This window comes from Chinchilla lanigera, unplaced genomic scaffold (genome assembly GCF_000276665.1).
Source record: "Chinchilla lanigera isolate Chin_1 unplaced genomic scaffold, ChiLan1.0 scaffold00002, whole genome shotgun sequence".
NCBI lineage: Eukaryota > Metazoa > Chordata > Mammalia > Rodentia > Chinchillidae > Chinchilla > Chinchilla lanigera.
The window spans coordinates 32,580,738-32,595,470 of record NW_004955403.1 but is presented as its reverse complement, the minus strand read 5'-3'; the positions used below and the strand labels follow the sequence as shown (position 1 = coordinate 32,595,470).

At 34.6% G+C, this 14,733-nt stretch overlaps 1 protein-coding gene across 1 annotated transcript in view; it reads right to left on the bottom strand.

Annotated features, from left to right (window-relative positions):
* Hpgd (hydroxyprostaglandin dehydrogenase 15-(NAD)) overlaps positions 1-14,733 on the bottom strand; it is a 45,020-nt gene that overhangs the window by 19,390 nt on the left and 10,897 nt on the right. The window contains exon 4 of the mRNA XM_005373533.2: positions 514-610. Within this exon, the coding sequence (XP_005373590.1) occupies positions 514-610 (97 nt within the window). The remainder of the gene's footprint in view (positions 1-513; positions 611-14,733) is intronic.

Sequence of the window (14,733 nt, the reverse complement as noted above, 5' to 3'; positions counted from 1 at the left end):
GGCAAGTGCAAGGTCCTGAGTTCAATTCCCAGTAAAAAAAAAAAAAAAAAAAAAAAAAGAAAAGAAAAGAGAAACTATGACACAATGTGTCTACTTATTAAAGAAGTTTAGCATTTCAAACTCTTATGCATCTATATTGTAAAATTACACTGTCTTATAAAATTGTATGGATACAGAGAGAGCTTAATTTCACTTTAGTTCCTTTTGCTTTATCAAAGAGAAGACGCTTTCATCTGCACTGTTGTTCAGGATGTCACAATAACCTTTGAAAACTAGTAACTGGAAAAATATGCCTGTACGTCAGTAAGATAACTTAAAAAGATGCAACTTTAAATAAGTATATAGTTCAAATATAGGATATTATGCAATACAGAATTTCGTAGACTCATACAAATTTAAACAGTGTTTCAATTTCAAAACCAGAGTTGATGATAAATATACTTCAAAGACTTACTTTGGTCATCCAAATTACCAATAAGAAAATTATTCTCGTAACATGTTAATTGTCCTTACCTGCTAAGGATGACATATTAATAATGATGCCACCTTCACCGCCATGTTGCTTACTCATGTAATCCAAACCAAGATAGGTTCCGCTGATAACAGAAACCTAATTGAGAAGCAGAAATGGGAAAAACAACGTAACCATTAGCCTTTATCATATGTTTAAACATAGTAAAATTGTTAATGCTATGTCAGATACCTTCTCTCTTATTTGCCCAGGAGTTGTGTAGCTTGTCACGTCTCTACAAAACTTAGTTTCCCAATATGAAACAGTATGATAAAGGCTGCATTTCAATATGTTTTGCCATTTAACTTAATTCTCAGCATCTTTAAGAATTACATGCATGCTCTTTTTTCCTTTTCTAAATATTGGATGCAAATTTTATTTACATGTTCTTGTTTTCATGTATTCCACACCTGTCTGCACTCCTTAATTCTACAGGATTTTGGAATATAGAATAGCAGATACCCTTGATTGTCTACCCAATTTTCAATTTCTCCTCTTTTCTTTCCAATAAAATTTCAACTTTGTTTTTCTCTCTGCATCTTTTCTGCAGCATAGTAGTCTATTATATGGTGATCTCCCACTTCAGCTCTAATTAAGTTAGTTCAGTCCCAGAAATCCTACTTTCCTACACAGGGGCTACTTTAGGAGCCAGTGAATGACCCAGTTCTGGCTGGTGAGACAGGGACATTCAGCTGGAGTTGGTGTGTGAGGGACAGGTTGCTTACAGAAATGGAAATTTTGCTAACATCATGAAGAAAAAACCAACAGAAAAAGACGGCAGGTGGGTGAGATGAAAAGACACTCAATCCTAATGATATCACTGATCTGCCCTGTCAAATAATCCTGAGTCTTATAGGAAATCACATAACTGTTTAATCTTGAGTGGAGATTTTCTGCTACTCAGATGAACAATCTTTGGTAATGTGTATTATTTAATTTTTATTAATCATTGCTCACTGCTATCCTTAGAACTAGTTAATTGTTTTCCTACTTCCTTCCTTCTTGCTTTTATTCTGACATCTAAGAATTCACTAATGTGCAAAGCAACCTACCAGTGTAGGGTAAAACTGATGTTTGAAACCTTATTTCTCCTTTTATATTCAAAATTCCTCTCTTTTCCAAGTCAGACTTTTTAAAAGTGAAAATTCCCTCTTGATGTCCTAATTCCTACTTCTTCCATGCTGTATAATACTCAAAGAAAATAATTTACTAGCAATGAGTCTGACGCTGAGGGCACATACTGGTTGTTTTCCTTCTTTCTATTTAAAAAGGTTTTGGGGGGGCGGGGCTAGGAGGCAAGTGTTCAGAGATGCCCCTCTTCCTAACAGTAGCTCTAGAACAAAACAAAACAAAAGTACATTGAAGGTTCTATTTGTTTAAGCCATGTGTCAGTTTGATATTAAGTAGGCTTATGGAGGATGAGTAAAATCTCCACACGATTCCCTTGAAGAAGGAAAAAGACGACACTGTTTATATAAGAAGAAAAAAGTGCAGATGGCTGAAATGACTGTGTTTCTGCCGAAGGCTTCAGCATGTCTGGACAGAATCCCTGTACACAGGTACTGGCGCTGCGCTTCCAGTCTCAGATATCCGCAGTGTCACTGACACCCAGCTTTGTTTTCAGCATCTGTAACATGCAGGCAGATAGAAAACTGGGGAGGCTTGAAGTTTGGTTTATTTATTTATTGTTTTGAAGTAAGGTTTATGTCTATCTTTTTGGTGGAGGAGAACCAAATATTTTTCTTATTCACTCTCAGTTTAAGAACTGCATGATTTTTCAAGTGAAGGAGTTCATGAAATAAACCCACAAGACAGGTCTAATGCTTTAGATATACATGAATTCTATTTTTCACACCTTTTTCCCTTTTAACACTTTTCCCTAGATCTTGTTAGAAAATGAGAGAATAAATATTTCTTGTTAATAGACTTTTTTTGTTCTTAAGCAATGTTTATATATCTTAAAGACTGGGTGATTATATCATACATCAGAAAAAAAGAAAATTACATACATTTCTAGATACACACACAAAATAATTGGAATCTATATTATTATTTCGGTTCACTTCATGAAAGTGCTTAAAATTCTGTACTGTATTTAATTTAACAAAATCCTGTGTCTAAATTCATGTGGTTAAGGAATAAAGCAATTCTTCAATTGATGAAATGATCAAAATAAATACTTAATACTTTTGGTTATGAAGGAATAAACAAAATATAAATGTATTAATTGATTAGATTAATTAAGTCTACTCTCTATAAAAAGAATAGATTTAGATTTAGTCAAAACTAAAGTGGTAATTGTGAAGCGGTAATTGTGTTGTATTCCAAATATTAAATGTTTTTTAAACCAATTATATCATTCTAAAACAAAGCCACACTCAAAATTCCTGTGGGCTGAGAATGATTTTCTAGTATCAAAGATAAATGGACAAATGGTAATAGCCTATTTGTTTAACTATCTACTTATTAGGCATTATGTTGTCCTACAAAATACATACATGCATGAGCATGCATGAACATATTTTTTTCACTAATGAAATTTTCAGTCTGTCATTTCTCCCTTTCTCCTATCTCATCTCCCTTTACTTTGTGGTTCCTATTAGTTTATTTACAGTTCTTGTACTTTCCTGTAATAAAACTAATTCTGACAGCTAAATTAAGCAACTTTGCTTTATGAAGGTCTCATATTTTCTTCGGTCCAGTTCTCAAAGAATATTTAAAAATATACTTTTTAAACCTCTTTTTTCCCTTTTTTGTTGTTCTTTGTTTTAATGCTAAACATAATTTTCTTTTCCCCTTGATGGAACTACTTATTATCTGAAATATTCTTTCTCACATAGTTTAGTTAGATCTGTCAGTATTACAGTGTAGCAATAGAGACAAATAGTTACTAATTTAACTTGTAATTAACATCTTTGAAAGTCAAGAAGAGCAAGCACTTTTAGAACAAACCTATCCATTTCCTTAAGTACTTATTAGAGGTCAAGTAGGGCAGAGGAACTGATACTAAAATGAGACAGTGAGAAAATGTGGGCTTTGATACCTGGAAAGGAAATGTAGTCACACTATACTATGGTAGATGTTTCATGTTAAACTCAACAGGCTTTTGAGGTAGGGAGTTTATCTTTTCCCTTTTCTAAACTGGGAAACTCAATATCATAAAAATTAAGTAATAATTCAAAAATTGTAGATTGAGGGCTAAGCTTTAGTTCTGACTAATTCTAAATCTATTCTTTTTATAGAGAAAGAATAGGCAATTAACCTAAGCAATTAGTCTAAGCAATTAATACATTTCTGAAAAAATTTACCAGCAATAGCTATTTATGTTGTTTAATTTTTATTTAATTATAAAAAAATTCAATATGTTATTGATTGTGCCACTTAGATTGTAGTTCCTGCATGAATAGGGTTATTAAAGCTTCAAAAGTTAAAAATAAGAAAAATCTACTAGTCAACATTCAAAGTTAAGTCTACTTCTGCCCAGTGGCCAGAGTGATCGTCAGTGGTTTATAAAGAGACTCAGCCTTTCCTGGACAGCCCTTGTGAGCTCTGAGCAGCTCTAAATACCCAGTTGCCACTGGGTTCAGAGAAAGGAGGAAGCCTAAAACAGTGTAATGAAACAAAGGCTGGGAAAGGTTCGGTGTACCTTGTGTGGGGACGGGGAGGAGATCAGCAGTGTGAAGAATTAGGAGCAAGTCTGGTAAATCATGAAAGTGGAAGGACAGCAGATACTGTTGGCAATACTGATCTATGAGGAAATCACCTAAACACTGTGCTGAAATAATGAAATGGATACAAATGTGTGCAAAATATAACACATATAATGACCCTTCACTTCATAAACACTAATTGAACTTCTGCTGTATTAGAGCACAGAGCAATAGTTTTCTGCCTTGAAGAAGTTTAGGATATACTAGCATAAGTCACACACAAAATAAAGTTGTAAACTGATAAATTCTTCGAGAATATTAGAAATGTGTTATATAAGATTTGAGGCTAGGGAGAGAGATGATTCTGGGGATACAGATGCTCAGTGGTATAGACGATGTGGTCCTGAATTTAATCCACAGCACAGAAAGAAAAAAGAAAGGGAGGAGGGAGGAAGGGAGACAGGCAGGCAGACAGACAGAGCGAGCGAGAGAAGGAAATATGTGGTGAAGTCCTTTATCTCAATGTTTACTTTCAGACATGGGTGATAACATTGGAAAACATACAAAAGAATAAACATGGAACTACATAAGCCCAAGGAAGTACTCAGAGCAAAGTCTCAAACAAAAACAAAAACGATTATGCAAACCACATACAAATATTTGTGTTAATCTAACAGAGATAATCAAGTTGGAAAAGAAAGATTAGTCAAATTCTAATTTGTTTTGGCGGTGGGTTGTAGGTAGAAGAAAAATAGCACAATTTTAAACTACATGTGTGTCAAAGGTCATCTCTTGTACTCTATGTAAAAAAAAACAAACAAATGCCATCAATTCTTGAAGGGAAGCTAAGGAGGGATCTATGTCAGCAAGACTAAAGTAAAGACGCAGGCTGACTCAGTTCCAATGGGGAAAGAGGTCACAGTGAAATTTCTGTTCTTCCAGAATTTTTATTTGCAAAACACTGTAGGTACTTCCCAGCTTGGAACATGGGCTTATTCTTTCACATAGGCCATATTAAGGAAAATATGGCTTCTTAGCTGCATGAAGTTATTCAAATGTTGTACTTTTGTGATAAATGCCTTACCATTTTCATGTTTTTCTATTTTTAGTCTAGTCATTGCACAGTTTTTGATAGCTGCTCTCTCAGAGAAAAGACATAGTAGATGACAATTATAGATGCACTTAAAATAGGACCTTTCTATTCTAGTGACCTTTATATCATGTGCAGTAATTACTAATAAAGCTATTAAAACTATTAGTAGCAATGCTAAAAGGAGAAAGCTACTGTTGAATCCATGCATTTTCACTGGGGTAACAAAATTTTTAAAATTCTTATCATTTAATGTGGTTTTCATAAGTGACATAAGTTTGTAAAAACATTCTTAAAATTTGCCATAGTTCTCAGTGGCTATATACTAAAAATGTTTTGTTTTATCAGCAAAAAAGTCATGTAATTAAGTATGGTTCTTAGTAAGTTAAAGGTTACCACTAAAGATTTCTTAGGAAAAGTCTCATTTTCTTACCATCTGCAAAATTTAAAGTTATTCATTGAGTTTAAGAAAGGAATGGACAAATAACAAAGCTAAAAAGAAAACAGTAAATGATAAAGAATAAAATAGAAAAGTGGAAAAGTAGAAATAAATATAAAAGGCTTAAATTCACAAATATAAAAAATAGATGTTCCCAGACACAATTAAAAAAAAAAACTCACACAATACAATATCAGCAAGAGACAGATTTAATATAAAATGTTACTTACATTTTAAAATTTAAGGAATAAAAAGATAACTAGGTAAATATGGATCAAAAGAAAACTATGGGTTATTAATTTCATATATTGAAATACATTATAGGAAACAAATACTGATATAACTTGAAAAAATCAAAGATAAATAAATTATATCACCAGCAATTTAGGCACTAAATATTATGAGTTTATAATACATATAATACAAACTGACAGAATTATTGAAAGAGATAGGTAAACTGACATTCATCATTTGATATATAAATTTTTATTGTTGAGAAACTGACTGACTCAAGAGATAAAAGTAAGACAAATTATAATTGACATCCAAACAAAATAAGAACATAAGAAAATTACATAATTCATAAGCAGATACAAAAATTAAAGTTGGTATTAATGAAGAAAGTCAATGCTATATTAAATATTAATATACCATAATAAAAATTTAGCCAAAAGATGGTTCACCATTGGAAAATATTCCATTTATTTCACTGCATTACTCCTCTAATGTAAAAGAAATTCACAGAATTATTCAAATCAGGAAAAGGAGACATTAGGTCTCTCTTAGGACTCCAATTAGAATCTTGAAAAAATTCTGATGAAAGCAAATTGTTTGAGGAGCAACTATATAACTTTATCAAAGCAAGGCTTACACATTCACTGTTTTGTTGAGGTTGTATAATTCTCATTACTTCCAAGTTATTATAGTGAGGGAATTAACCTTGGCTATTTCAATTTAAGTCAAGATGTATTGCCTAAGCACTATCTTCAAGGTTGCATTGATTATTTTAGAGAAACAGAAAAATAGCAAGTTCCTGTTTTTAAGAAATTTTTAATCTTCAAGGAAGATATTCACGAAGTAGGAAGCTACTCCCTGTGTACATCTACACACACAGTGACCCATTGTATTTTATACTCACCTGCTTTGCAAGTCTAGTTAAGAATAAGTTTATAAAGGGCAAGGTGACCCAAAGTCCATCAAACATTTTGTATTAACTAGGGTTTGGGTTTTACCAAAGCTTAATAGCTTACGTTGAAGGTGTTTATAAAATAATACAATCAAAAAACTTGTGATAGAACAGACTAAACAGAAAATTGTATTGTTGGATTTTATATTTTTATCAGTTAGGTCAGAGCTAAATAATTGCAAACATTGTGTATACTATACACACACATACAAATTTTGAGGGTAAAGAAACAGACGAACTAGAAGTTCAGTTGTGGAGGAGAACCTGTCACCGCGCCACATGAAAAATCACCAACTCCTAGCCATCTGTGTACCTTGTTGATTCCCCTCAGCACAGAGCCACAGAGGTGACTACTAAACAGTTGACCTGATCAAGAATGAAGCCAACCCCATGGAGAAGAGTTCAGCCTGAAAGACTGGGCTGATTAATATAGAAATCATGGATGAGCCAGTAGCACTGGTTAACAGAGGTAAAGGCCCATAGTTAGCCACACCTTGAGTATATCTCTGAAAAGTAGATGTTAACTAAAGAGGTCTTCATATTAGCAACAAATCTATCAGCAAGAAAAGCCCACAGGTGTTGTAAACTGCAAAAACAGCATGGGATATGACCCCAAGAGTGATTTCTTCATGGCAAGATAAGAGTCATTGAAGAAATCCAGTGCACCATATTGCCAGAAAGAGTTTAATCAGGTACCATTTTGGAAAGGTTGATTGTGTGGGATATCTGAGCCAAATGCTACAGTTTCACTCCATGACTGAAGTGTTACCCTTCCACAGAGACTGGGTGACAGTCACAGGAACAGACACAGAAAGGGTGAGGGCTCTATATAGATCCGATGATATCCCCTGACAAGTTCAAGTTCAGGCCAGGAAGGACATGGGGTCGGCATTCCATGGTAAGAGCCAGGTTTGGTGTGTGTGTGTTTCAGAGGTGGTTGAATCTGAAGGTGATACATTGAGTCCAGCAGTTGGTTTGAGTCAGAGAAGACTCTGACTTGCTGGATTCCAAAGATTGTAGGTCCTTTAAGGAAACCACTTATTTGGAAATACATAGTTAAATTTTTTTGACCAATGTTTTTCTCTTTCACTGGTGTGTATTTGTGTGTGTGTGTGTGCTTAGAGATCTATCTCCAATTTTCTTTACTATTTTGATTTATTTGTTGTTTTTGGTTCTTTTCCCCTTTTCTCTTTCATTTCTCACACTCTCTCTTTTCTGTTTTTTTTTTTCCTTTTATACTATATCCCATTTCTGGAAAACCAAGTACTGAGTCAAATAAGTTGCAATCTCCCTTTACAAATAAACAGAGATGGCTGGATTCTGGAGCAGAGGTAAAGGCCAATAGTTAGCCGCACCCTGAGTATATCTCTGAAAAGTAGATGTTAACTGAAGAGGTCTTCACAGTAGCAACAAATCTATCTACTATAATTAACCCATAAGGTTCAGGACAGAAAACAAAGAAACAAACAAAAAATAGAAACATGAACAGACAAGCCAATGCAATGCTTCCAAAAGCTCCCAACTCCCTCAAAGTTGATACATGTGAAAAAGGAGAAAACGAAAAGTTATGCATCCAAATTATTCAAAATGATATTAGGTAAGATAAAGAAACAGATCAATAAGACACTGACAAACTTAGAGAAGATATAAGTAAACAGATATTTGGCTAAATAAACAAAATGATTAGTGGGTCTGAAGAAGACATTAATAAAAAGCTAGCAGAGCTAAACAAAGCAAAACATGAATGACTAGCATAGAAAAGAACTAGAGTCCATAAAAAGCTCTAAATAGAAATTCAGAAGTTTAAAAATTCAGTTACAACTATAAGTAGCAGAAATGTTCAACAGAGTGTCAGAACTAGAATATAAAGTTGTTGTCAGACACCAATTAAATAGAGATACTTTAAAAACAAGACATATAAAAATGGATCCAATAGCAGCTAGCTGATGCAAAGAACACTAGTCTAAAATTAACTGGAATTAGAGAAAAATTAAAAGACAGCAAAAAAGATGTTTAAATAATCTGTTTACAGAAGTAGTACAAAATACTTTCCAACATGGAAAAATAATTTAATATAAAGATAAATGAGGCATATAGAACCCCAAATAGCCAAGATTAGAAAATCACCTCTGTATGACACAGTCAAAATATCAGAAATCCAACACAAGAACAAAATCTTAAAAGCTGTTAGAGAAAGGGGACAAATCACTTACAAAGGAAAAACTTTTAGAATTATAGCAGACTCAAGATAAACCTCAAAGGCAAGGAAAGCCTGAGTGAAGGGTTTCAAGTCTTAAAAACAAAAACAAAAGCAAAAACAAAAACAAAACCTTCCAACACAGACTGATATGATCTGAAAAATTATCTTTCAAAATTGATTGAGGAATAAGATATTTTCATGATAAAAGAGCACCTAAAGAAATTCATGACCGCCAAGCCAGAACTCCAAAATATTCTCAAGGGGATCCTAGAAAGATACACTTAAGCTGCCAATGGCAAAAGGTCCAGTGGAATGAATGTATTAGGTAGGGCAAGCAATCAAGTAAAAGGGAAAGAAAAGGAATCAGCAACAAGAAAATAATACATGGCAGGAATAAGTCAATACCTATCAGTTATAACTATCAAAGTGAAAGATCTCAATCTGTCAATCAAAAATTTTAGTTTGGCAGAATGGATCAAGAAAGAAAGTTCAATGGTATGTGGTAAACAAGAAACATTTCATCCAAAAAGAAAAAAAGAAACTCATGGACTAAACTTATCATCTTATTTTCCAGCAAAGTCCATTTTAAACAAGACTGATCAGAAGAGGCAAAGTAGAAGACTACATATGGTTAAGAGATCTATTCCACTGGGAGAAATAAGAATTATAAACATAAATCACAGAAGAGTGGTACATCCAACTTCATAAAACATAAAAAGTCAGATAAACATTAATGCAATTTTAGTGGGGAAACTCAGTTATCACTATGACAAATAGAAAGATCAACTAGATAAAATATCAACAAAGAAATATCATATTTTAACCAAACCTCAGACAAATTGATATAACAGGTATATACAAAGTGTTCCACCCAACAAAAGAATACACATTCTTTTTGGCATCCATGGAACAGTCTCCAAAGTAGAACACATACTATCCAACAAAACTTGCTTAAGTAAATGCAAAATAATCAAAAATTTACTGGGCATATCATAGGATCACAGTACAATGAAACTATAGATTAATGGCAAAGAAAACCACAGAAATCATGAAAATGCATGAAAAATAAATAACACAATCTTGATAACAAACAGTTACAAAAGAAATTAAGGAAGAAATAAAAGTTCCTAGAATTAAGTAATAATGACAGTACAACATGATAGAACTTATGGGACAGAAAATAGCCCTAAGAGGCAAGTTCATACCTGTGAATGCCCACATCAGAAAAACAGTGAACCCAAATAAATAACTTAAAGATGTACCTCAAGGTCATAGAAAACAGAAAACAATCTAATTTCAGAGACTGCACGATCAAAGAAATTATAAAAATAGAGCAGAAATCAATGGAATAAATACTAAAAAACAATAAGAATCAATAATTGAAGAGATGGTTCTTTGAAGGAATAAAGAAAACAAACAAAACTTTAGCCAATCTTACAAAAAAAGAGAAAGAAATGACCCAAATCAATGCAATTAAAAATGAAAATGGTGAAATCACAATGGACACTGCTAAAATCCAGAAGATTATTAACAACTTCTTCACAAACCTTTATGCCAATAAATTGGTGAACTCAGAAGAATGGTACAAATTCCTACATATATATGGGTTACCAAAACTGAACCATAAAGACTTAAAAATGCTGAATAATTCAATAACAGGGAATGACACTGAAGCAGTAATAATAATAATAAAAGAAAACCTTACCAACAAAGCAAGCCCAGCACCTGCCTGAATAACTAACTGCTAAATTCTCTAAGAAGTACAGGAAGATATAATGTAAATGCTCTGCAAACACTTTCATGAAATCAAAAGGAAAGGAGTACTCCCAAAATCATTCCTGGAAGCTAGGCATTACTGTGATTCCAAAACCAGACAAAGATATAATAATAAAATCAACTACAGACCAATCTTTCTAATAAATATTGATGTAAAACTCTTCGACAAAGATGCTGGCAATCAATGCAACAAATCATCAAAAAGGTCAGGAGCAAGTGGGCTTCATTCTAGGCATTCAAGGATGGTTCAACAAATTCGAATGTAATGAATGTACTATATTACATAAACAGGAGCAATGACAACGATCATATTATTAACTCAATAGATTCAGAGAAAGCCTTTGACAAATCCCAACATCCATTCACAAGAAAAAGGTAGAAGAATTATACACAGAAGGATTCTATCTCAATCTGATAGAAGTCATTTATGACCAACATATTGCCATTATATTAAATTGGGAGAAACTGAAAGCTGTCCCTCTAAAAACAGAAACTACACTAGGATGCCGACTATCACCACTCCAACAAAGTCCTCCAAACACTTGTCAGGGCAACTGGGCAAGGGAAAGAAATAAAAGGAATATGTGTAGGAAGAAGTCAAAATATTATCTGCAGATGATATGATTCTCTGTTTACAAGCCCCCAAAATGTTACCAAATGACCCCTAGAATTAATAATGAAATTCAGCAATGTGGCAGGATACAAAATCAACATGCAAAAATCAACAGAACAAAATCAACACACAAAAATAGTGTTCTTGTACACCAATAATTAACTCATTGAGGAAAAAATTAGGAGAATAATACCACTCATAATAGCATCAAGACAAATTAAATACTTAGGAATTAACCTACTTGATGAAGTAAAAGACCTTCACAATGAAAAACGATATTGAAGACACCATTACAAAATAGGAAGAAATACCATGTTCCTGGATAGGCAGAAAAGTATAGTAAAAATGGCTATACTTCCAAAACTGATTTATAAATTTAATGCCATCCCAGTCAAAATACCAACAGGATTTCCCACAGATTTAAAGAAAACAATCATAAAATTTGTATGGAACCAGAACAGACCCAGAATAGCCAAAGCAATCCTCTGTAGTAAAAGCAGGGGCAACCCAATCAGGCCCCTCTTCTGTCCCTCTCTTGGACAAAAGCTTTCTTTCCTTCAATAAATATGTTCTGCTCTTAACCTCCATTGTTCCTAAAATTCATCCTTCGATTTTAGAGAACATGAACTTATCCCAGACATCGTTCAGGTTGGGAGTTTTTATTTTCCTGTATCATTTTGGAGTTCCCCACCAAGATCCTTGGATGGAGGTAAGAGTTTGCTTTTGTTACATAGACTTTGGATTGGAACTTATTTAGGTAACAAATTTTTATGCTTCAAATTTTGTTATGCTTTTGCCTGCTTATAATTGCTTATGCTTTGTCTCTCACATAGTTTTGTTTAGATGTTGACAAATCTAAGTTAAAACATGAGAAGGTTATAAGGTTATGATTTTTTTTGATGGGACATTTCATTCCTGTTTTGTTCAGGTATATGTTGCATTTGAACTAGCTCTAAATGTACTGGTTTTCCTTGCTTGACATTATTTAGCTAGGAAGAGTAATGTTAGAATGCTCCTAGTGGATTTTAATACAAACTGTAAGATGGGTCTTTTTAAATCTACCTCAGATTTAGAAAAACAACTCTAGACTGTTCCAACTAGTGTTAAGCCTATAGAAAATGAGCGTTTATTAACACTGAAGATAGGGAAGTCACCTTACAGAAAGAACACATACCCCATCTCTGGGACATCAGAATTTTGCCTGTCCAGGAAAACACACATAAAAGCCATGTCCCAGCTTAGGGTTCTGGGCAGGTCTCCCTCGGAAGGCTAAACCTGAGACACAGTGGAGAGAAATGACTTCTGGGTACACCAGAAGGAGCTACTTCTGAAAGCAGCATACTTCTGGGACCAAAACATATTTAGTCTAAGGAAGGATCTCCAACCTTTCCTCTTCTCTGAGGTCTAGCGCTAGGTAATCTTGTTCAGGCTTTTAACTATCCCTTGTAGAATTTTGACAAACAGTGGTCACTCTGACAGCTAATTAAATGCTCTTAGAGCAGCTGCCACTCTTTAAAGCAGATGACAGGTTTCCCCAGCATCTCTTTGGTGAATTCCCGTTGAAGCCAATGGCTAATAGAATGTTGACCAGAGAGACAGCTGGATTCCTTCCTGGAGACCGATGTCTCATGTGTGGGCCAATAGAAACTGAGAACAACTGAGGGGTCATGGCCAGGGCTACTTTCTGGCAGACACCCAAAGATTCCTCAGTGGAAACTGGTTCCTAAGGAACCAGCTAGTAACGTAGGAATTCTCCATAAGCTTTTCAGTTGAGCTACTTAACTATCCCACCCTTGAGAAACTAGGCTGAGGCAGCTTGCAGCAATTTATATTTTACAGCAGCTAGCTAGCTGGAAATGATTCCCAGTTGTGCCTTACAAATGCTAAGTAACAGTAAAAAGGGATTCTTGTAAGCCTTAACTAACTTGCCTTTAGCAATATTTAAATGTGATTGCTAGGTGGTAAATAGAAGTTTAACCTGTGAGCTCCAAAGTTTAAACAAAACATAGTCTTGTCCTGATGCTGGGAAAGGTTGCCTAGGTGATTAGGTAATGAACACAAATGTCTGGAGATTTCTTTGCCCTAGTGCATGGGACAAAATTCCTTCAGCCAATTGTTCATTCTATCTAGAGATGATCTCCTTTGTAGCTCAAGAATACTTTTCCAACTCGCCTTTTAATATATGCCCTCTTCCAAAAAATAAAAAGCGATAGTTTATTACAAAGATATGCTTCCTTCTTCAGACATTTGTGTCACCAAATCAACTGTAACTTATGCTTATACATGTCCAATAAGAGTAAGTGCACGGTTCATGAGTTTTGTAGGAGGACAAAAATCACACGTCAGTTCGAGGGTGGATAGGCTGACCGAATTTTGTCCTCTGCTCTCTCCAGGTGGCAGCCCCCTGCCTTGGAGTGGAATCTGCTTGAGGGATCCCTTGAGGGTACCAGGATCAATTAGAGCTGGGGGGGGGACCCTTCCTTCTTACTGGACCAACTGGTAGGATGGGTCTGAACTCTGGGGAAAACTGTTTCTTTTTCTCACAAAGTCTCTTACTCCTCTCAATTGCATCATTAAGCATTAGAAGATGCTTGATCCTTACACACTGAAAAAGAGCCGTTTAATATTTTTCTGCATGTGTGTGTAGCCTACCTATCCCCTAGAGCCAAAATGGAATGCAGAGGGAAGTATTAATTATGATGCTATTTTACAACTAAAAAGATACTGTGAAAAGGAAGAAAAATGGTCAAAAGTGCCCTATGTTCAAATTTTCTTTGCATGAAGAAATAGTTCTTATTTAGTTTCAAAATGTAAATGTGAGACACAGGAAAATAGGACAACTCAGGCTTTTAAGGCATTCACTATCCTTGAGCCTAAGACTGCTCCTCCCCAATCTTTGGAGCCTGAGGACAAAACAGCCTTCGTCAAAGCCTCACTCACCATTACTGAATCTAAGGTTTCCCCTACTTGCCCTTCTAGGCTAGAGGATGAGGCTTCTAGACCAGCTGTAATCCAGGCCTCTACAGGGCTATACCCATCCTTAGCTGAGTATAGGCTAGCTCATCAAGGACAGTATCCATTACAAGAAGTAAATGGACAATTTGGAACTGCCAGCATTCATATGCCTTTTTCTCTCAGTGACCTAAAACAGGTAAAGTTAGAAATTGGAAAATTTCTAGATGACCCTGATAAGTACCTTGAGGTATTTAGAGGCCTCACTCAGACCTATGAGCTAGATTGGAAAGATATAATGTTACTCTTAAATCAA